Below are 24,879 nucleotides of genomic sequence, written 5' to 3'. Positions count from 1 at the left end.
CACAGCTGATGGCATACAGTGGGCAAAAACTAGGCATGCATTTGTAGACTGTAAACTCACATATAACCTTCAATTAATATTAATTCAGTGCTTTTGTGAATATGCTTTGTTGTCCAGTGGTTTACTTGACCATAGAAGCACTTTTCCAAAATATTCCCAGCCTTCCATTCCTGCCTTGGTCTCCACTGTTTGTATGCTACTATCACAGCACTTTGGGACATTTGCCTCAAACCCCACTGTTAAATGAAAGGATTCAGTCACCTGTACTTCTCCAGCAGAACACTCTGGCTGTGATCATGGTATTTCTGTACAATGCAGATTTATGTTGCCCTTGACTTCTGGGAAACACTCTGTGGAGCAGAGGAAGTGCTCTGTGCATCCCCCACCAGATCAAGGAGGCACACAGAAAAATAACACGATGTGCAAACCTGCTCAGTCATAGTCTCCAAGCAGCTCTGCATCCTCATATGCACAGGGAAATTGTCCATGTGTTGGACATTCACTTTTTCAGCCACTCACACCATCCCTTCAGCTATGAATTTGACTTCTGATGTAACTGCAGAGTAAGTTAAATGCATCCCTCTGCTTCAGGCAAGAATGTGCCTCCTACAGCTTTCCTGGTCTAACTGGCTGGACCTGCTGCTGGTCCCTTTCTCACCACTGGCTGACAAGTAGAAACATGAAAAATCTCTCATTCACTTCAGAGAGGAAAAAGCTCAGAAGAATAGGAAAGTGAGTATGAAAGAAAGCAATCATAAAAAAACAAGGTAAAAAGTGAAAGGCCTAAACTGAGGTGAGGAGAAAAATAACATTAATGGAAAAAGGAAATAAAAATAGAGGAGAAAAAAAATCAAAGAAAAAGAAGGCAAAAAGAAAAAGCTGTTAAAGAACTACAAGAATTGCAGCTGTTATGATGAAAATAGAAAAGAGATAAGGCAAAATGGTGTGTAGAGGAAGTGGAGGAGAGACTAACATGGGAAAGATTAGAAGAAGTAGTCTTGAAGGAAGAGAGATACAAAAGCCATTTACGGATCAGAAAAAAGGAAGCTAAAGTGCTGTCTTACAAGCTAAACTATTTCACCAGTTCATTGTGTAACAATCATGAGGCCATTAAAATTTCTGTAGCATTTCCAGTGGCCAGACAGTTCCTTAAATCCAACTGCTGTTGGAAGCCAGTGTTCTGACTCGTGGATAAACATAATTTAGCAGAGGAACCCAGTGGCTGGGCAGCCACAGGTTGCAACAAAGAGTAACGGTAAAAAAAATTCAGACCAAACTTCAGCCTTCAGGATGAGAGGGTACCAAAAGCCTGTTTTGTAAGATACACATTTCTCTTCCTCATTCCTGAGACCTCCAGTGCAGAGAAAGGAAAAAAACCCAAAACCCACCAAAACCAAAGAGCTTTTTATTTTGTATTTGAAAGATGAAGCACACATCTTATTTAAGGTAACCAACCAGATAAGCTAAGTAATATGGCCAAAAATAACCCTTTCCTGATCTCCCAGTGCAGGCAACTGAAGGTAAAATATAATGGTTTTATCCCAGTTACTGTACCATAATGTCAATAGCCCTTGTTCAATAGAGCATTTTTGTTGACATTCAAGTGACAAAGGAAAGTCAGTTAAAAAATAGAATTACATGTAAAAGATCAAGTGACACAGAAATTAAGCTCCCAATATGAAGATTAGGTGGGTGTTGATTACATTTTATTCTATAACCTCATGCATGATTGATTGCACTGCCCCAGAGACACAGGACTACAAATCACTGAATTTTTCCAAGCTGTTTCACACAGGTATCAGCCAGCTTGATGAAAATTAATATTAATGAAATTAAGGCAAATTATTAGTTCAGGCAAGATCTACTGCTATATGTTTGGCATTATGTAATGTAATTAGTACTGATTAAACTATTAATCATGGCAAATTATCAGTCACATTTTGCCCTTGCTTTTTTATACTGACTCCTCTGTGAACAGATGATGACTTTTATTGACTTCTTAGGTTTTAAGATTGGTTCTTATCACTCCAAATCAGTATGTGTGGGAAAAAATTAAATTACAGCCTTCTTTTGCAATGTTGATATAAAACTCAAGTATCCAGAAGTACTTGTATTCAGTTTACTTCTAGTAGTACAGTTAATAATATCTCACTTAGTTGATTCCTTGTAAAAAAAAAAGTAGCACAAATGGAGGAAGTAATGGGAGGAATTAATTCCTATGGTGTCAATGAATTTTTATCATATGTAAAACAAAAAGGGTAGTAGGCAGGCCTAAAATATGGTAGGAAATACATACAATTTTGCTCCTGTCTGCGCAAGGGAACACAATTTATATAATGTCATGAGAGGCCTGCAATTAACATGCAAGCATTCCACACCCTGGTATATAATTACAGAATGTGCCTAGTAATCAATTAATACAAGTCTCCCAGAAGGTAGGAAAGTAATTTAATTACTGTCTCCCAGGTGAGGAATAAAGGCTCAAAGACTCCATCTAAGCCTGTGGAACAAGGCTTCTGCATCCATCCTAAACTCCAGCCATCCTTACATGAGCAGGTGACAATTCATTTCCAAACCACTTTTGTTTTTGCAAGACAAAGGAAAAGTTTGACAAAAGGCACCTATCTGGGGAGAAATTTCAGTGCATGCCAGGGAAATTCCCTGTTTGAATGGACCCTCAATGATGAAAAAGGCCTCAGTCTAGATATAGCTTGAGAGGTTTACCAGACCCACAATGGTTAAACTACCTGTACCTGAAATAATATTGTTTCACATCTGCCTTCAACCTCCTGGATAAAGACAGTGTTACTTGCTTGTCTCATCTCTTGGCAGGAACCTGGGCTGCCCTGTGCCTCCCTCCATCAAGAAAAGAAAAAATCTTGTTTCTAAATTATAGTCTTCCCCAAGTTTATATTCTGCTATCATTACTGCTGGGCAAGTAAATACTCATTACAGAAATTGTCATGGAGTTAACATACCATGACAAATTTACAATTTTACCAAACCAAAATCCCCAAACACAATTTTTCTCCAAGAATGCTGTCATTTCTTGCCTTATTTTGCCAAACAGCTCTTCTATTCACCTATTCCCATCTACACTGCATGAACCATCTTTGTGTGACATGGAAATACACATTGTCCAAAAATCACCTGAGGATACCTGGATCATTTTACTGAAGCCACTAATTTAAAACATTGTAAAGAAATTAGTATGTGCAAAAAACTGTTATAGTATCAGGAGCAACTGAGGATTGTTTGACAGAGGTTACCATGTATTTTAAGCGCTACTTTCTTTCCCACTGGGGGCATCCCTTCGCTGCTAGTTAGATCCTCCCTTGGGCTACCTGCCTCTGTACACACAGGCTGTCCAGAGAACCAGGTGACATTTCCCATTTGGAGTGGTTGCCATAGCTCTGTGGCACAAAATAGTTCTGTTTAGGTATTTACATGATAAACAAACATTACAGCATGGAGACACTACCACACAACTTCATTCTCTTGTTACTGGCACAGACACCGGGGGTTGTGTGTTTAAATTGGAGAGTATGTTAGCAAAGATGTTTATTTTTTCCCCAGCACCTGTAGTCAGCAGCCATGGTACTACATGGTCCTAAGGTCAGGAAACTTGTTTTATATTGATTTCTAACAAGGTGTCTGTTTCAGAGAGGCTGCGAATGCCCCATCCCTGGACCTGGCTTTGAGCAATCTGGTCTAGCGGGAGGTGTCTCTGCCCATGTCAGAGGAGTCGGGACTGGATGATCTGCAAGGTTCCCTCCAACCCAAACCATTCCACGATTCTATAACTGCCTAGGATAATTTTTAAAACAACCAGAAAAAAATAAAAATATTTCATTAGATCAGTTTAGCAACAGGAGGGAACCAAATTTAGCTGTAGGTGTTTGATGGCAATCCTGCAGATGAGGAGGTGATTTCTTCCCTGCTCACCCGAGCCTTTTCCGCAGAGCCATAGCTGTGCCACTGCTGCCGCCTGGGCACGGGCCTGTTTACCCTGAGAGGCTCAGCACGGCCCTGCCCGCACTGCCGGCCCTGTTAGCCCCGCTGTCTCAGCACAGCCCGCACTGCCAGCCCTGTTAGCCCCGGTGTATCAGCACAGCCCTGCCCGCACTGCCGGCCCTGTTTGCCTCGCTGTCTCAGCACAGCCCGCACTGCCAGCCCTGTTAGCCCCGGTGTATCAGCACAGCCCGGCCCGCACTGCCGGCCCTATTTGCCCGGCCGGGCTCAGCCCAGCCCAGCCCAGCCCAGCCCACACGCAGCCCTAGGCCGCACTGCAAGGCCTGCGAGGGCGGGGAGGGGGCCGGGGCGCAGCATCCTGCACCTACAGCTCCCCAAGCTGGCTCCTGGGAATGCAGGCTGGGAGCGAGCACGGCCAATGGAACGCTGCCATCGCCACGCATCCTGACAAGGCCCTCTGTCCCATGGACCTCTGTGCCGTAAAACACTCTTTGCCGGACGGCGGGGAGAGAACCCGGGTGCTTTCAGAGAGTTCACCGGGAGAAAACTTCGCTGCCGCCGCCACCACCACTGGAAGCCAAGTACCGAAGAATGGTGCGAACAGAGAGCTGACATTTCCCCAACCCGAGCCCGCTTCTGAGGCTCACCCCGCGTTGCGTTGCCCTGCCCTGCCGCTCCCAGCCCGACCCGCCCGAAGCGGCTGCGAGGGAACTCCTCCCGGCCCGGGCCTTTCCCGTTCCCACCTCCCGCCCGGGGTCCCGGGGCGGCGGGCGGGCGGCCGCTCCCTCTCCCCGCCCCTCCCACCGCCCTCCCCCGGGCCGCTATAAGCCCGCGGAGTTTCCGCGTCCTGTGACTGCAGTCAGGTGGTGGCTGGCGCTCCCCGCTCCCTCCCGCCCTCTGTCCCGCTTCGTGTTCCCCCGCCCGGCGAGGGCCGGCCCTGCGGGGAGCCGGCTGGGGAAAGTTGCAGGAAAGTTGCTGCCTGGGAAAGTTTAGAAGCGGGAGAGCCGCGGCCCCGGCAGCCCGGCCTCTCCGCCGCACTCCACGGGAGGGAGGGAGGGATGGCCGGCGGGGAAGGAGCGGGCAGCGGCGTGCCGGAGTGCCGGGAGCACCTCTTCAAGGTGCTGGTGATCGGGGAGCTAGGCGTGGGCAAAACCAGCATTATCAAGCGCTACGTGCACCAGCTCTTCTCCCAGCACTACCGGGCCACCATCGGCGTGGATTTCGCGCTCAAAGTCATCAACTGGGACAGCAAGACCCTGGTGCGGCTGCAGCTCTGGGATATCGCAGGTACGGGGCGGGACGGGCGGGCTGCTCCCCGCAGGGTGCGCCGGGCGGCGCTGGGAGCCCGGCTGCCGGGGGCCTGGCGCACGGCCTCTGCGGAGAAAAGTGTGCTTTGGCTCTTCTTGTTTTTTGTTTTTTTTTTGTCTTACCCCTTATAAGCAACTTCTCATTCTTGCGTTTGAGCTGTAAGTAGAAGGAGGTCTTGACGTGGGAGTGAAGTTTTTCATTTTTTACGGGCTTTGCCCTCTCTCGTTAGCAGACTGTAGGGCTCTTGGCTTGGCCCAGGGTTTTACAGCAGTCCTCGAACAGCTGCTTTGCTCTCGCTGCTGGATCCAGGGCTCCCGGACTGTTCCTGCTTGTACTGCTCTGCCTGACCTGCTTGTCTGCGTGGTGGGGGCCTTGGTTATCCTTGCTTATGGCTGCTGCTGAAATAAATTCAGGGTCGTGGCTCTGTAATGCATCTAATGCACCATGCTTTACAGGTTAAAGGTAACTCAAACAGCTACAACTGTCCTCAAAGGAAGAATGCTTAAACTTTGCATGCTTGGAGTCACCTGGTTAATTTAAAAGTAGTTTTCATCCCTGCTGCATTGAGTGAGGGGGTGGAGCTTCTGTTATGCTTAGTTCTATGTTCAAATCACAAATTTGTGAATTAGAAACATAGTTTGAGCACATGGAAGAAAAGTCCCATCTACTTGTCCAAACAATGCATTATTCCTTTCCTATATATGATTCAAACCTGTTCTTCAGCATCTCTTGTTTCCAAGGCTCGGACTGTATACCTGCCATGGTTAACTTTGCTTATGCTGTGGAGTCAAATGCCACAGAACAATCTCTGTTTTGCCGTGGTCTCATAAAAAGTCTGTCTCTTAGCTCTGTATTCACCTTGGTTGGTATTGCATTTCTAGCTTTGTGTGCAGCCCAGGTGTTACCCTGCAGCTCCCCTCATCTCTGTCTACCACCCTCAGAATATCTCCTTGTATCTGACAAAGCAGACTTGATTTCAAATGCTAGTGTTTAAACTTACACTGCTGGAAGACACAAGGGAAAAAAGCTGGTAGTTACTGTCTCCATGAACTTTATGCTTATCAGTGGAAGCTCAGAAATGAGGAAGTGTGGCATGTGGCTGCTGTAACCCTGTGACAGACCAGCTGTACCTCAGCTCCTGGTCTTTTTGCTCTAAAACGCTTCAAATGTGATTCCTCAAACTAAAAAGCCTTCATACTGTCATATGCTGAAATACACCATGGATCTTTCTGTTGCTGGCCTGCAGAGCAAATGAAAATATTTTCTAATTGCTGTTTTGAAGAGCAAGTACGATGTTGGCAAGCTTTCTCTTCTGATGTGTTCCTCTTGTGGATCAGTTTTAACTTTCTGTGACTCAATTATCAGTATCAGTGCAAGCTACTGCAATCCCCTGGGTATATTTAGCGGGCCTGGGGTTCCAAAGATTGAAGAAGGGAGGCTCTTGGCATGCTGGGGTTTGGCAGGCTGCCATCCTTGTATTTGACTTCTCAGCCCTTCATTGCTCAGACTTGGGTAGGCTGTGTGCTTTGCCAAAGCAATCTGTTTCAACAGGATAGGCAGAAACTTAGCTTGAACTTGTCACAAAGTTTGGACAGAACCTATTTACAGCTTGGCAAGTTCTATCAATGCGTCCATGCATTAGTGTCCTGATCCAGAAGACAGTGTTTTTCAGTCTTGATTATTGCCCTTGGAGTATTTTTGACACCGATAGCTGAAGACTAAGTTAAGAGCTGCTGATAAATCCCTAGAAGCTTGTGGTAAATTGGTTGAAGAATTAAATTGATTGAGGAATTAAAATTTTTCCTGTCACTGAAATATTTTTCCTGTTTTATAAGACTTTTGTATGAACCCCCTGACTAGTCTTTCCCTAGCAGAAATTAAAAAGGAAGCTGCAACTGTTCTGCAATTTGCACTCCAAACTCTTAGTCTAATCTACTAGTTTGGGGTATTCTGTTTCCAAAGGCTGGGGGAAGCTTGCCCAATGGAAAAAAAAAGAAGAAACAATACAAAGAAGAGAAGTAATCTTGGTGATTTTTGATTGGGTTGTGCTGAGCAAGTGTGACAGCAACAATTTGGACTCCTATAGCCCTTGATATCTGAGAGTTAATTAGTAAAATAGAGTGTTTTAGTGTGTGTAAGGGTATTTGATGGTCTTAAAGCTGTTGAAGTCCTCAACTTGGGAGTGTGTTCTGCTGCTCTTTATGTGTACAATCAGGAATATTTTTAAATACTTGTGGATGTTAACAGATTTATATTGAAGTTATTAGTTAAAGAACCAGGTTGAAGATGGCTTCTATAGTCATAGACACCATTCTCTAAAGTGCTTTATTGAAGTGTAGCAGTGTCTGAGCATGTGATAGTCATTCCTTTTTAACTCATCAGCCCAGCTGTCTTCTGGCTTTCAACAGCTCGTAGATAATTTTGCCTGCTGGTGTGTGCAGACAAACGGCTTTAGATCTCTTGAAGAGATCTGAATCTTATGGTAAGTAATGTTACATGTGACTCCCCTGCAAGCAATATAGGGCTGGCATTCTGAATTTATTTTGATGCATTTAAAAAGGCTGAATTAAAGTCTAACCCTTAAGGATAGAAAGGGATGTTATTTTCACTAGATCAAAGCTTGTGCGTAACAGTTCATCGTAAGAAGCTTTCTTTAAAGAGCTGGGTGATGCAAGCTAAGGTTTTGTACCTCAGTCAATGATAAGAACTGACCCTGTAGTTCATGCATTAGCTAAAGATCATAATGCAGATACTATGCTGGCTTCTGATTTGATTGTAGGAAAAATTATCAATGTTGTGCTGTTTATTGCGATGCAGTAGGCTACTGGATGACTTCAAATTCTTGTGCTTGCTGAGGTTGTTTTGGTTTTGGCTCTTTTTTTTTTTGTGATTAGATAATTCTGTCAAATAGAGCATGACCACGTTGCACTACTTATGCTTTTTTTTTCTTCTGCTGAAAATAGCCCTCTTGTTAGGTACAAAGTAGTACAAATTCTTGCAGCAGTATCAAAGGAGAAGGAATGTAAAATAATGAAGAGGGAGGAAGGTTACTGTTGTACCTAGACATTTGTATTTTAGAGATAGTCAGGTGTTTTAGTTTTTAGACACAGGTTGTAACTTCTTAAATAAAGGTGATGAAAAAGCTTGAGAGTAAGACTGATTGGTCACTGTCAAATTATCTTGGTTGCAGCATAAAGAAAGAAGCATTCTGAAAGGAGATGAACAGATTATACGTGTGTTCATGCAGGAACTTTAGCTGCCTTTAGGCATTATTCTTGGCTTTTTTGTTTGGTTGGCTTTTGGTTTTTGTTGCCTTTGTTTTGATGTGTGAAGTAATGAAAAATTATCTTTCTGGATAAATTCTGAAAGTGTTAAAACATTGGTCAAAGAGCATAAATGATTGGCAACATAAATAGGATGTAGGAATGAGTCATTGTAGTACAGAGATGCAAACCAAAGAAATCTTAATGATAGGGAAGTGTTTTGATGGTCTTTCAAAACAGTAGAGATTCCTACTTGAAGGACATGCTGTTTTAGTGAGCACTGCACTGACCACAGCGTGCTCAGGAGCTGTGTGTGGCATATTGATGAAGCTGTCAGGTGATATTGAAAGAGCACTTAAAGGATTTTCAGTTTCATGGAAAATTTTGAGCTAATCTAGTAAAACCAGCAACTATGTTAGTTGCTGCTTTTGTGCTCATGTTGACTATCACTGTCACTCACATCAGCCTGTGTGAAGTGCAGTTTGCTGGGGAGCAGGAGTGGTAAAGAGCATAGATAGTGGCTTGAGGTTGGCTTCTCATGAAGAATGTCACTAATGGCAACTTTTAGATTATTTTAAAGTTTTTTTTGAGGAATTCTAAATTAACTTTTATGTAATAGCATTCTACTTCCAGGATTTTATTAAAACTTCTTTGTATAAATATTTATTGAAACTGAAGTAATGCTTTAATTGGCAGAGTATGGCTATGAAGTTGGCCAAACAGAAGAGGTATCATTGTACTTTGGTACTGCAAACGTGCTCTACAGGCTTTCAAGAGCTGAATGATAAGCAGCATGTAGCATATAAATTTGTTACTAAAATCTTGCATGCCTCCTTGAGAGGAACTGAACTGTAAATTGTTATAGCTATATGCAGGATCCCAAAAGGATGGAGATATTAGACCAAATATTTTGGTTAAATACTAAATTGAGGAAGGGTGGGAATAACCCATCTCTTGTATGAAGACAAGTAAGTGTTAAGATATGTGAGTGGATGTTAAGAGCAAGTTAACTTTTTAAGTAACTGCTAGACTTTTCTATAGGAAGCCATGAGAAATGGGAGAGAGTACAGGAAACCATGGATATGGTTGACTTTCAAAGGCATCCAGGCAGTTACAGTATGTGAGATAGCTTACTTCCATGTGAAAACCCTGGTTTCAAGCAGCTCTCTATTCCAGCTGCTCTGCACTTGTGCCATTGGCATGTCATAGAGGCTGCCAAGTTGATTTTGTGTACTGGGGCATTAGCTTGTCTTGAATTATGGACTGACTTTATTTTTTTTTAAAAAAGGTCTGAAGCAAGTGTTAAGTGATATTAATGCATCCCTGAAAGTCTATAGGAAAACAAGCAGAAAACTTCAGCTGTTCTGCATCCATACTTGGCTCTGTGCCAGAGGCATGTATGCTTCAGTTGCTTTGCGGGGAAGTCTCTCCTAAGTGTGGAGAACTTGGAGGCAGCTGTCTCTAAAAGTAGTTGAGGTATTCTTGTTACAACTTGTCCTTAGCCACAATGCATGTTAAAGGGATTAAAATGGCAACTCTTGCAGAAAAAAACCATGAAAAAATTGCTTAGCTATGTGCCTGGTACAAGTGAGCATAAGGTGGAGGCAAGACAATCCAAGTGTAACCTTCCCTCAAATGTGGAGATTTTTTTCTCACCACTATAAATAGTCTTAATGAGTGAGCATAAATAACCATGTCAGAAATGGATGCAGAACTTGGAGCTCAGAGTTTTTCAGAAACTTGTAAGTTTTCTGAGGTTGTTTCCTGGTTTATAGAGTGTTGGAGGTTCCAGGAGCAGCCTTCAGGTGGAGATTAGGAGTGCTATCATTTTCCTTATAGCTGAGGTCAGAAAGCTCCCAGTCAGGGCTGGGGAATCTTCTATGTGATTATGTCTTCAGACTCATGGAGATGTGAGAGACTTCATTTCTGACTGCTTCCTGCTCACACATGTTTAAATATAAATCTCATGAGAGAAAACTTGCTTAAGGGTTATGCTTACTGGAAACATGCAAGATTAGCAGATTAAGTTTGGGGATGGGAAGTAGAAGGCCTGCTCACATAGATTTTGAACACAGAGGCAAGAAACAGCACTGAAGGTACTTTGTTTCCTTCTAGAAACCATCCCTCTGTGGGAAATCTTGTGTGGGCGTCCTTTCTTATGACTTTTCTGGAATAGCTGGATTTGGGTTATGAGCTTTCACTTCAGAATGACTTTCTGTGCTTGGAGCTCTACAGCTAAATGTCACAATAAGTTCTGAATGTGTCAAACTTGGGGTTTTGGTATTTTTCCAACTTTCAGACATCTCTGAATACAAACAGATTCTGCATGTTTTCTTTTTAGGGAGTCCTGTTTAAATACACTTTTAATCAAATGTTATCAAGGTATGAGGTGTGTTTGTTGGTCTAATGAAGGAATTTCCACATCTTATCAGTTGGGTACCAAAGCATTCATAATGGCAAAGGTTCTTTTGCTTAGTACTATGTTATGTAGCCACTCCAAGTATTGCATATGTTATTTTGAACTAAGCCTATAACCATTATGCTGATTAAATTCCTTAAGTATATGGGAAATGCTACTGTCTTGACGTTGGTGTTGTAAGATAGTCTAGTGTGGTAATTTTGATTATGCAAGGCAGGACAGTTCAGTTAAATGGGAGAATTGAGGCAGATGTTCTTTGATTGTCTTGGAAATTTGCTTAGAATTTCCTCATTAGGCATTTCAAGGTATTCTATGAGAAATGAGGTTAAAGATGTGATCCTAAAAGACCACCTGATCCAGTACAGGCTTAAAATAGAGTTCAGTGTATTTATCTTAGAGATACTTCTACTTTCTGTCAGCAATGGAAATGCACTTTGTGCTTGAGCATCTATTCACTATGGAATAGATGGTTCTTCAGCCTTATTTTCAGATGTTGCCCAGCAGTTGCTCAGAAGTTTTGTGCTTCCTACAAGATCACAATAAAAACTCTTTCCTAGTACTCTGATACAGAGAGTCAGGGATGGCTGAGTGGGTATACATCAAATAGACAGGGGAAATCTACCTTAAAGGCAAACAATACCTAAATTCTTAAGTGCAATAGAGTAGACAGGAGGAAAAATAGTACTCAACATAACTAACTTTTGGATTAGTTAATAAAGCTGGAGTTCTTTGCAGAAATAATAATCTCATGTGGGTTGCCCACTTTTCTGAAGGCAAGTATTAAATTCCTGCCCTTCATATAATACTGACTCAAGTAGTCAGAAATTAAGCTGGTTTGACAAGTCAAGCACATTGTCTGCACCAGTTTGTCTCTGAAGTCAAGCAATGTTGAATATACACTTTTCTTAATGTATGGCAATCACATGAATGTAAATCAAGCTTTATCAACTGTTCTTTCATCTTCAGAACTTGCAGCTTCACAGTCTTGGTGCTTAACCTTATTTACATCGCCACTTTGCCTCTTACCAGTTTGGTTTGCTTTAGGTGCACATTAGGACAGGGTGTTACCAAAGTGCATATCCACAAGTACAGTTTGAGTTGGCAAGTGCTGTAAAGTGGTAATTCTCGACTTATGACATAAAGCAAAGAGAATAATCTTAGCTGACTGGTTCCAGAAAAGGTATTAGCATGCTGTAAAAAATAAGATTCTTCCTCTCAGTGGTGAGTGAGACCACTGGATTCAGTCTCACAGCTGTCAGACATAGCTTCCATGAATTCCAGTGGTAACCATTGCTTTGCTTTTGTAGTCTGCTGTAAATGGTTCCCTCCAAATACTTGCTTCAGAGGTTCAGAACTGTGATACACCACACTTAGAAAGAAGCAGTTTGCAGGAAGGGAATGTCTATTTATATTTTTGCATGAAAATAAAGGGATACCTCTTGTGAAATTCCTGCAGATGTTAAAGCTAGCGTGACCAGCAGTAAGCAGTGACTACAAAGCACAGCATGCTTCTCAAGCTACTGTGGTACAGTATTCAATATTCAAAGATTTCTTCTGGCTATAGAGACACAAAAAGAGGATAAATGGAGTGTGATTATGCTTTGAGAAATGGAGGGATTTTAGGGCTTAATAGAGCTTGCTTAGGAATGTCTTAACTGTCTAGAGAAGGCTGGCAAGCTCTGAGCAGTGGTGGCTTCTACATTAGCAGGTAATGAAAACAAATATTCCTTATTGTATGGATTTTAGCAGCTTTTCAAATAATAGGTTGAGAGGTAGTCTCTGAATGTCACTGCAAACAGCTTATGGGAACTTGTTCTTTAAGTGCTTCCAGGCTAAGAGTGCTGGGTAGAGCAAAGTGGCAGCAATTTGATACAAAATTCCAATCACACACAATGTGCTATGACACATTGACCATTTTAGAGATTAACATTTTTTCAGTCTCGTGATAAAGTTGTTCTGGAGACAAACTGACTTTAGAATTGTTCTGCTGTGTGCTGTGAAATGCTGTAGTGCCATGCAGCATCACTGTGAAGCACACAGTGCAATTCTGGCTGCAGGGCAGCACACCAAAGAATATGGATCAGAGGGTGGCAGGCATGAAATAGCTTAACTCTGGCAGATTACTTGTTTGGGTAAGTCTTGTTAAAGCAAGGTAGGCAGTACCAATTCATGCTGTTGCTGGCACTAATTGGACTATGTCAACCTCTTTGAGTACTTATGCAGGGGAATTGTTCTATACATGCTGGATTTGACAGCTAGTTAGAAATTGTTTAGCTTGGTTGCACTCTGATTTTCTGAGGATTGAAATCTAGTGCTTAAACAGGGACTGTCTCTCACTTGCTGTGGAGCAAAGATGCAAAAAACCCCAGGTGGGTTCTTATACAAACATGACTGTCATACTGCTGCATAAAATACATACGATGTTGGACAAAACCCATTGAACTCTTAGTGCAGGGTGTTGCCTCTCAACTTCTTAAAGGCACAACACTAAGCTGTTGAAGTCAGTTTGGACAATTAAGTAATTAGATTAGCGCAAGACTATAGGCAATAATGAAAAGTTACAGTGTTGCTGTAAAATTCCCAGGGAGAGCTGTGTAATTATTTGAGGGAAAACTGTCTTTGTGGGAGAGAATGGCATGCCTTTTCTGTTAGGTTGGCAGAAGTGATCCTAGCTCCTGTTGCAAATCTGGGATCTAGCTTCCAACACTTGCCATCTCTGTGCTCTTCCTGTTTCACAGGTAGTGAACAGGACTGTCCTGTGTTAAAGCAGGGAATGGAAGGACTAGTCATTGATTTTGAAGTTTCATGTAGCTAACAAATTGTTAGTTTAGAAACTAGCTGTGTTGGGAAATGGAACTTCGAAGCAAACTGCTTCCTAGTATTTCAGAATGAAATAGTGACTTCTGTGAACATGTGGAAATACTTTGTGATATGATCTAAATAATCAAAATACTGCTGCACTTGAGCTGATATTCATCAGTAACTTTTCAATGGCTACAGGGTCTCATACATACAGTGTGTGTACAGTATATATTGTCAGTGTCATGCCTCTGACACTGCATTGTTCAACTGCACCCTGCAGCTTTCTAATATAGACGTAACCAGGGGATCAAAGGTTGTCTCTTACAATAAAGTGTGAGTCAGTTGAACAGGGATTAACTGGCTTTTGCCCTGAAGACTGTTCTGAAGCATTTGGGAGAGGGTTAATGTTGGGAAGAGGTCCATCCAGTGGTCACTTAACTTACCCATACCACCTATAGTAAGAAAGGGCACTAGCAGTTGTAATTGTCTGAGGCTGCTTTTGGCTGTCAGAAATTAAGTACTGCAGTCAGTGAGGTTATTTCTAGTACTTGTCTCATACAGGAAGATATAATATTCTAGTAATTCTCACTTCCTAGCCTGTGTTTGTCACCAGAACCACAAATAACACTTTTTCTCTGTGGTGGAAGGTAAAAGTCAACCTGGATGTTCTTTAACATTTACAGGTTTCTAACATCTGCTAGAGATGCTAATGTCATAAAATCACAGAATGGCTTGGGCTGTAAGGAGCCTTAAAGATCATCTAGTTCCAGCTCTGCTGCCATGGGACTTGACCATAGGTTGCTCCACCCAACCTGGACTTGGAGCATTTCCAGGGATGGGGCATCCACAGCTTCTCTGGACAACCTGTTCTGGCCTCACCACCATGACAGTGGAGAATTTCTTCCTAATATCTTATCCAAACTTACTTTTAATTTAAAACCATTTCCCTGTGTTCTGTCAGTACATGCTCTTGTAAATAGCCCCTCTGTCTTTCTTGTAGGGCTGCCTTTAGGTAGGTGCTGCAAGGCCTCAAGTCACCCTGAAGCCTGTTCTTCTTCAGGCTGAACAATCCCAGCTTTCTCAGCCTGTGTTCCTAAGAGAGGTGCTCCAGCCCTCTGATCTTCATGGCCTGCCTCTGGACTCACTCCAACAGGTCCATGTCTTTATGTTGGGGATCCCAGAGCTGGATACCACACTCCAGTTGGGATCTCACAAAGGCAGAGCAGAGGGGCGGAATCAACCTCCATTGCCTTGCTGGCCACGCTGCTTTGGATGTAGCCCAGGATACAAGGGATTTTCCTGGGCTGCAAGTGCACATTGCTGGCTCATGTCCAGCCTCTCATCTATCAGCACCCCTAATTCCTTCTTGGCCCAGCTGCTCTGTCTGTTCATTACCCAGCCTGTGCTGGGACTCCAACCCAGCTGCAGCACCTTGCACTTGGTCTTGTTAAACCTCATGAGATTCCCATGGGCTCACTTCTCAAGTCCAGGTCCCTCTGGATGGCATCCCATCTTTCAGATATGTCAGCTGCACCACTCAGATTGATGTCATCTGCAAATTTTTCTGTCATTAAATAAATGCATTGTTCAACACCTTCATGGTTTTCACTTGTGGCAACTTTACAATTTTAGCTTAAATGGATAAGACCGAGGAGTGGGGAGCCATCTGGTACTAACAGTCTTGTAGTCTGTCTACTCTCAATCTATTGCTACTATCTGTGGGAAACAACAGGCAGACACACTTGCATGTGAGCTGTAATATTGATAGTGGTTTGGTTAACCTACTTCTTGCAGAATAACAGATCCAATCTAATTAGGTAGGACAGTTCTGGGACAAGATATGCTGGTTTGGGGAGATGGGGGATAGCTGTCAGCAGTGGTAACTTGCCAGTAACATGTTTGTATATCTCTCTAAGAAGGAACTTCAGTCAACTCACACCTGACCCTGGTAATGCTAAAATGTACATTAGATGTCTGGAGAACTGGGAGATTAATCCTCAGGGCAGTTCTGGGTATTTGCTATATTTTGCCAAACATCCAGCTGGCATTCAGAGTCTGGTCTTTTCCTGCCTGTGGCTCTTGAAGGGCTTGTTTTGAGAGTGACAGTAGTTCTAACTCAATTAGAGGATTGAACTATGTTCCCAGCCATTTTGGATGGGGATTTAGATTAAATCTATCACACTGGGTGACAGTAACTTTACTGAGAGTTGAAATTGTCACTCAGGTGTTTCTGGAAAAAAAAAGCTTTCACTTATTAGTTGATATAAACTGCCTATCAACTCATTAATATAATAAATAGTCTGGGGGAAGGAAGCTTGACAGACTCATTATTGTGCATATCCAGCAGTCATTTGTACATTTAAATTGTTTTTTCTGCCTCCAATTCCCATTGTGTAGGAGGAGTTAAAAGTTGAAAATGTGAGTGAAATAATAGGAGTCTAGGTTATCTTTTTTGCTAAATATCCACAAGAACTGCTACAATAGTAGGTAATAAACAGGACACTAGTGTTTCTCCTTTACACTGAGACTGCTCTAGAAACACTTTAAAATGTACTTCAAGGCAAGGCTGCAATGGTAACTTACCTTTTGCAGTAAAGGACAACTATAAAGCTTCTAAAGCTTAATCTTAAATTACAGCCCACAATTTCTTTCCTGTAGTTTTTAACTTGCATTCCACCCCCATTACAATATAAACTGGGCAGTGACAATAGCTCCCAAGTTCTAATGCAGTTTTAAAGTCAACTTTATTCCTGTGGTGCTGCTGTAGGGAGGTGAATTAGTTCCTGATGTGTGCCATTGCGCAAATATTTCACTTAAGGTTGTTGCAATTACTGGAAAATACAGTGATGATGGGTGCTGAGTCATTTTGATATGGAAACTGTGGTTAGAGAATGCAGAAGTTTGCATTACATGAAATCACTTCCATACTTCCAAATTAAACTTCTGATCCCTGTAACTGTCCTGTATCTTAGCTCCTCATTTACACCTGAAATACTAAAAACTGTACTTTAGTGGCATCAGATTTATGCCTAGTCACTGGACATAACAGAATTATTAATCTTGGGATGTCCTTTCTTTACTGCTATACTAAGCAATTAGTTATCTTCCTGCTCTCTTCTTTCTAACGTTGTACACACTGGGGATTTTAAGTCTAGTTTAATCTGTTCACTTTTAGCCTTTTTCTTCTCTGGGGGTATGAGCCACTTTCTGTACAACTCAATTGTCACATATGGAGAAATGACTAGCAAATATCTTGCTGGACAGAGGAAGGGGCATGACAGATCTCTGAACTGTGCATGGCAGAAGCTGAGACATTTAGTTTTAAGAACAAAGAATTATGTTCAGCCTTGAATTTGGAGGATTAGTGTTTTGTAGTTTGATTTTTCTGTTTGTGGGTTTGGTTGGAGTTCTTTTGTGGTTTTTTTTTCTGATTTTTGTTTTTGCCTTGCAAAAGCTCTGTCTGAAATTCCTGTTCAATTTTCAAACAACTGTCTAGAATGCTCTGCATCCTAGACAAGAAGGTCAGCATGTGCTTTCTCAGTAATGACATGATTATAAAGGAAGTCCACTCAGTTTAAACTGAATTATTTTCCTGCCTCATGCTGTATATCTTTTACCAAACAAAACTCTTACCTCCTGGGCAGGCCCTGTTTTATTGCTTCTGTCTTTGTATGAAATACAGTATATCCATCTTCATTAGGCTCCAGACAGGATGAAAGAGCAGTTGGCAAGGTAGTGTTCAGGTCAGGTTTATTGTTAGTGGATGTGAATTCTAGAGGTGAGAACAGCTCTGTAACAACCTGGTTTGGGTTACTCTAGAATAGGGAAGTACTCATATTGGGTGGTATTTGACATATTAAAAGGCATTAATCTGTAAGAATCCAAGGCTGTTGAGCTTGTAGTGTTTAAGGGTAAGAGATAGCGAATCTTCCTAATATAAAGCTTTAATCTAGTAAGTAAAAATAGAAGCTTTCTTGCTGATAGGCACATCAGTTTTCTACTGTCACCCAAATTAAAACTGTGGAACCATATATAATTGATGTTTCTCTAAAACTCATACTACAAGAGAGGTAAGAGTTCTTGGAAATAAGCGTTAAATGCTTGTTGTGGACAGGCAAAGCCCGTGGTTTATACTGTGGCTGCTATAGAATACTAAGCAACATACAGTTCCATGCTGACTTCCATTCCTAGCAGGACTGCTGTCTTCTTACACTGTGAGCAGCCACTGTACAAGGCTACTTTTGGTGGACTCCTCAGGTTTGGTTCTGAGCTGTGCTTTGTAACTTTGTTGCTTTGGAAGCCATATGTAGCACTGTACTAATTTCACCTTTTTGTACACCTTAAATGTGCTGTTGTGCATGTTTCAGGAATGGTTATTGCTATATGAGGCTCATCTGGCCACCTTGTGAACTGTTTCTGTCTTTACAGCTGTTTGGGATGGAAGAGCAATAGGCAGGAAGGGATTCAGTCAATAGTAATGTCCTGCACTGTGCTCAGTGATTGCAGCCTTGTTTATGTGGAGCATGCACAGCTGAGAAATGGTAACTGCCTGATGATCTTTTCTGCCATTCCTAAATAACTTAGCTTTCCTATGTAGTGATCATACTCTGTCTATTCCTTCTGGTAACAATCTAGTAACCCTTCCTGCAACTAATCAATACAGCTTAATTTTCTTACGTAAGTGTTCATCAAATATTTGGAAAAACAGCCTTAAGAAAAGCCTGGAAGCCTCCCAGCTCTCCAGCAACTGAATAGCGAGGACTCATGGGACCATTTTCCTTGCTGCTTCAAATTCGTGTTCAGTCTCATGTCAATAACAGCAAGTGGTGCTCAATTCTGGACCATCTCAGGGCTGAATCGAAAAACTCTTTCTGTAGAAGACTGAGGCTGGTGCAGAGCATTGTAGACCTTGAGATTACACTGTTTGTTTTGTGGGACTGCCCTTTAGTGTGAAGGGATATCTCCCTGTGTTGGATGCTGGGGTCAGTGCTTTAGCATAGTCCAAGGTATTCCCATGTGGCAGGAATTGGTGGTGAAACTGGCAGCTCAACAAATGAGGAAGCTGAGAAGGAGCTCCTCAAAACTTGTGTGGTGCTCTGTGCAGTGACTGGCTTAATGTAACTAAATTTGACACTGTGAAACTCCATTAAAAAACTCAACCAAAACTTCCAAAACCAAAATCTACATTCTACAGGTGGAGTTTTTTTAAATGTGACATCACTGATGTACAGGAGTAGTAAAGGCCTTCTGATCTAACTCTTCCTCAATGGTACTTGATTGGTGGAAACAGTGGTCAGTGGTATGGTTTCTAGTAAGGCTATTCTAAAAACCTCTTTCAGGCATAAAAGCCCAGCCTAGGGAGACAATGTGAATTATTTGTGTACTCTGCTTAGGAGAATTCTATTAGCAGTGTGGCTTTTCCAGAGGCACAGTCACAGAGAGGCAGGCTTGGTGCCTAGCTTGTTGCATTGTGTTAAAGTCCGTGGCATTAATGCTGCTTTAAAACTTGACTTTTGAGTATGGAGTTAATAGATTTCTTCTTGGATCATGCTTGTTCTTACACAAGATGTAGTGGAAAAAAATAATGCGTAAGCTCTGTTCTGAAGAATATGCTGGGTAATGATGCTGCTTTCTGCAGCATCATAGTTTAAAGTGAACAGCCAGAAATAAAGTCAGCTTCTTTATAGTTCTTTGGATCTTTAATGTGGCTGTTGCTGTTTTTAGGTCATTATAGTAGCTGCTTAGGCAACCTTTTCTGAAACTGTCTGTAGGGAATGAGCTAATCATACTCTGAATTACTGACATTAAAATGAGGCAAATGAGCTGGAAAAGAACACTGCTGGACAGGATCTCTTGACAACTTCATTTACTGAATTTTGGTCTCTTTCTGAGAAGGTGATAACACACCCAATTCTCCTTGTATCTGTTTGTCCTTGCTAATCAAAGGAGGACTTGAATGTTTGTAAACAGAGGGCAACTAGATTTCCAAATACAGCTCTTCCTTTAGCTGCTTTTAAACCTCATATGCATGAAAAGATAAAAGCTCAAGTGAAGACACACTGTAAAACTAAATCATACAGTTCAGGGACTGCTTTTCCCAGTGAAGATTTCCAAAGCAAGCAGAAAGCTATTTTAGTAGCCCAGACTTTTCAAACAATGTGCTAGGACTTGATACTGCTAGACACACTCAAATGTTAACACACCATGATAGTCTGGCCTTTCAAACAGAAGAAAAAGTGAACTGGCTCACTCTAATTCTGTATTTCAAGTATTCTGGCTAAAGTAGTTGCACTTAATAAGAAAAGGCTTTTTTGTTTTCTCTGCTTATGGGCAATTGATTTTTTTTTCCCTTGGATTTTTGTTGTGAATAATTGTACTTTAACTGTTCTTGCTTTAAATCCTAGGATTGCTGTAGAACTTCTATAGTTGAAAATTAATCCCGAGTAAATCTTAGACTTGAAAAAATGAAGTCCAAGTTAACAGATTTAGCCAGATGAAATTGATGAAATAATGATTTGTGTATAGCTGTGTTGTTAGTGTTTTCAGGCATTACTTGTCAAACAACTCTACTCAACAAATAAGTTGACTATATAAAGTGTAGAACTTGAGGGGTTTTTTAAGCAAAACTTGAAGTTGTGGTTGGGACTGCAAACTAGTTTAAGCATCTGACTTGTCACGTATGGTGTAAATAATAGCTGTTACAATGAGCTTAGGTGAGATAGAGAAGGCAATGTTTTATGCCCTAGGTGACTAGACCCAAATGCCAAACTTCTATGGATTAAGCTGATACACTAAGCTGTTTACACTGAATACAGTTTGTGCTGCAATAGAAATGCACCCTGTGACTGTCCTCTCTTTCAGGCCAGGAGCGCTTTGGAAATATGACCAGAGTATACTACAAAGAGGCAGTTGGTGCTTTTGTGGTCTTTGATGTCACAAGAGGCTCCACTTTTGAGGCTGTTTCAAAATGGAAGCATGATTTGGACAGTAAAGTACTACTTCCCAATGGCAGCCCCATCCCTGCTGTTCTCCTTGCAAACAAGTGTGACCAGAAGAAAGATGGCAGCCAGAATCCCTCTCAAATGGACCAGTTCTGCAGAGAAGGTGGCTTTGTTGGATGGTTTGAAACATCTGCCAAGGTAAGCTTAATAGAAAAATATTTAGTCTCTTGAGTACTGGCATAAGAAGGGTGAATATAATCATGTAGGAAATAGTTATCAAGTATAGGGAGTGACAGTGAAATTCAGCAAAATTTGAACACGTGTCTTGGCTAGCTTCATTCCTGAAGAAGATGAGGCATATTTGATTTAGATGAAAAGATATCTCAAATTCAGAGCATCTTGAAACTATCTGGAAACCTTGATTATCTGAGTTTGATAAGTTTTTTCATCTTGCATGTGTGAGGATCAGTCATTCTTTATATGTTAACACTACTAAATGCTGATCAAGCTCCCCAAAAAATTCAGGTCATCTTTAGGTGCAGGTTTTTAAGTTGCATTTTCTTTTGTCACTGTTTTATGTAAGAAACAGCAAGATTTGAAGTGAAGAAGCTGTTTGTTTACTCATTATTACCTACCCACAGTGTTGTTAAAGTGCTTTTCTATTTTATGAGGCAATGTCAAGACTGAACTGGAGAAAAAAAATTATTCTGTATAGTAATTTAAGTTAAGAAAGAAACCTGCTTTAGTCAGTTAACTTTGAGTAATTTAATGTGTTATGCAGTTTTAGTCTACAGATGTTTTATCAATGCACAGATTAAACTGGCTGCAGCTTAGCTAGAAGTGAAATCCAATATTTCCTTAAAGCCCAACTGATTCTTAAAATGAAGGACTCCTCTAGATGATTACCGTGTGGCTGACAGACCAGTTTACTGGTCTGGCTGATAAATCCTTTATAAAGCAAGATAGGCCTCAAGGTCCTGCTTTTCCCATGTCTTGCCTACTTCCTTCAGCTGCTGCTGCTGAAGTGCTACACAGTGATGTTTAGACAACTCTTAAAAAGCAAAGAATCTCTAAGGAGACTTTAAGAAACAAAGTAACAAGTTCTTCTTTGTTTACTTTAAGAGAAGGATACACAATTAAAGGAATCAGTTAAATTAGCTAGCAATTTGTTTGTGTTTGAAAAGGTATTTCCAAACTCATCTGTCTGCTACTAAAAGCTCTGTTTTTAAGGCTCTTTATACTCAAAAAGAATATCAAGTTTTGCTTTGGTAAAAGTCTTCCTCGAACCTTTACCTGCCTGTAATACTGCTATGTATAAACTGCATTAAGGCTTAAAAATAAATGCCAGTAACATTGGGGAAAAATCTAATGTTAAATTCTAGTGGCAACTTGTATTACTTGTATTTTAGGTGGCATTTTAGATGGGACAGTGTAAAACAAGGTTCTTGCTGCAGACAAAAATCCAGGCAATTAGTTCTGGCTTAGATATTAATTGACTTGTTTAGAACTCTGAAGAATTGCAGTTGAAATAGCAAAAATTTAGGACAAGTATCTTGTTTTCTAAGTATACCAAAACAGCTTATGGCTTTAAGTCCTGCCCACTTGGATATCCTATTAATCGGCTTTTGCCTTTCTGTTGGAACTGATAATTGGCTCTTCAGTCATAAATAATATACTGGGCTGGTGTTTCCTTTGGAAGCGAAGATGAGCCATTCCAAACATGGCAGCCCTGTGCTACCACATGGCCCAAACAGGTCAAACCTGTGGCTGGAGACTCCTTGGCACTAGGCCAGCTTGGACCCTCAGAAACTGGGATATTCTGGCAAAGTACATCTCTAAGTATCCTGCACACATACATTCTTTAGGGTGTATGGGAAGGGACTTTTCAAAGTATGCACAAGAATATGTGGAGTAGCTAGATAGGGCACTAGGAAATCCTTGTGATTTTGAGGTTCATGGAAAAGATGAGTGCATCCAAATTCCATCAGAAACAGAAAAAGGGTCCAAAAGGTAGGACAATACTGCAGATGATGTAATTGCCTGGGATCTTTCCTGATGCAGAAATGCACTTAGGCATTTGTCAGTCTTCCAAATGCAGGTGACACTTATTCCCCTGACTTCCTACTAGGTTCAAATCAGATTTCAGCTTGTAATATGGATGAATAATTTTATGTGCAATCTTTCTGCTAACTTTTTCAGAAAAAAAAGGGTGAGCAATGACTTCTTGCATCTAGACTCTTTGTGTTCTACTGATGAGACTGAAAAATTATTTTCTTTTTGGATAGCTATAGGAATGTGTGACTGTTTCAAAAAGATCACTGACTTCCTTGTTTTCAACATTTTTAGGACAACATCAACATAGACGAAGCTGCTCGATTCTTGGTGGAAAACATCCTTGCCAATTACAAAACCTTTCCTAATGAAGAGAATGATGTGGGGAAACCAAAACTGGACCTAGACCCATTGAAAGCAGAGAGTAAATCACAGTGCTGCTAATGCAACCACGGTTCAGTAGATGGGATGAGCAGCAGGACTTTGCTTTAAATCAAATGCTGCTATGGTGCTGCGATGTGACAATCCATATGGGGTGTCTGGTACTATCTGAATTGGTGACTCATTTGGGTGTTTACATATTCTTGTTTAGCATGAAACTGAGTATCTTGTGAGTTATCATTCCACTTGCTTGAGTGTCTGCATCTAAGTCTGATTAGTGTCTTCTTACTTGAGAACATAAGGTAGTGTTTACACTCCTGAAAGGAACAAAGACAACATTCAGTGTCTAGTTTGTTTCTAGGACATATGCTACATTCCAAATAGGACTCACTTTTAGGTGACTAGACTCTTGCACCTTTAAAGTAAACTATTCCTTTGTCACCACTTATGTCCCACGTGAGCCTTCTCACCAGCACGATTGTCCCTATTTATTATGCCCACCATGAGGATCTGTCTCTTTGCTAGTTCTCCTGGATCAACACCTCCCAGAAATCTTGAAGGGGCCAATGACAGATGGGAGGTATCTTTCCTAGTGTGATCACTAAGATTGAGTGAAGTAGGTGGCTTTTACCACTGAGTAAAAGCAACATGATTGTTATTGTGTTTAACAAGGGAAAGACATTGTTATAGACATACTAATAAAAATGCATCTTCAGCAATTTAAGGCTGAATATTTTCAGCTAATACTTTACATATGAAACACGTTAATGAATACAGTTGTACTGCTGGCACATAGTTGTAGTAACCTCACCCCTATGCACATCCAGAAATAAGCATCTAGTAACTTCTTCATGCACTAACACTGAAAACTTTACCAAGAGTACAAAAAGTAAGTATCTTACTGTCCTGTGATGATGAACTTTTTCTTCTGTCTGGAGATGGTTCAGAATACCATGAGCAAGGAGAGAGGTCTTGAGGGAAATAGCTTAATTGGTTCATGCTAGTCTGTCAACCTTTCTGCCCCAAGCTCTATCTTTGTCAGTTTTAGAACTCTTTTGACTTCTTTCAACTAAGAAACTGGCTTACGAGTTTGTAACTGTATACTGAGATACTTATGTTTCTTTGTTATAACACTCATGTATTTTTGGCAGCAAATGAAGTTCAAAAGGATTAGAGATTTCATGGTTCTTGGATGTGTTCTGGAACTCTGGCTCTGATTGGCTCTAAGGCTTTGAAGCTCCTCTTTATTTTAAGGGTTTCTTCTGTCTCGGTACCTCATTACTTCAGAAGTCTTACCTTGCTGGGTTTGATGGTGCTGATGTTTAGGTAAACATCAGAACTAGATATATGCAGGATTTGACATACTTTAATCTGTATTGAGATTTCTTAGGCTGTCTTTTTTTCTAAAGAGTAACATACTTTTTAAGAGTTAAATAAATATATTTGGGCATCTTTTGTGTGTTGGTGTATGCTTTTGAGGACATGAATCCTCTCATATGTTCCACCCTATACTCAAATACTTCCATTGACATTTGAAAACAGCTTTATCTTCTAGTGTTTGCTATGTTAAAGAATTATTTAAAGTTACCACAGCAAGGTTTGGCATAAACCAAAACTGAGTTTATTAAGCTTAGAATCCTAAGATAATTAAGATGAAAGGAATCTTAGGATGTCTTCTAAGCCAGTGTCTTTCTCCAAGTGTCACATCACAGTGCTTAGGTGTTCATGTGGTGTGGTCTTG

At 41.2% G+C, this 24,879-nt stretch overlaps 1 protein-coding gene across 1 annotated transcript; it reads left to right on the top strand.

Annotated features, from left to right (window-relative positions):
• The first annotated feature begins 5,030 nt into the window (after positions 1 to 5,030).
• Positions 5,031 to 24,588, top strand: RAB32 (RAB32, member RAS oncogene family). The gene is made up of 3 exons (XM_058020403.1): positions 5,031 to 5,259; positions 20,626 to 20,903; positions 23,052 to 24,588. The coding sequence occupies exons 1-3, from the start codon at positions 5,031 to 5,033 to the stop codon at positions 23,199 to 23,201; spliced, it is 657 nt and encodes a 218-aa protein (XP_057876386.1). The 3' UTR covers positions 23,202 to 24,588.
• Positions 24,589 to 24,879: the final 291 nt, after the last annotated feature.

The sequence above is a fragment of the Melospiza georgiana genome, chromosome 3 (genome assembly GCF_028018845.1).
Source record: "Melospiza georgiana isolate bMelGeo1 chromosome 3, bMelGeo1.pri, whole genome shotgun sequence".
In the NCBI taxonomy this organism is placed as follows: domain Eukaryota; kingdom Metazoa; phylum Chordata; class Aves; order Passeriformes; family Passerellidae; genus Melospiza; species Melospiza georgiana.
The sequence above is the reverse complement of the archived record's forward strand: the minus strand, read 5'-3'. Positions and strand labels throughout refer to the sequence as shown.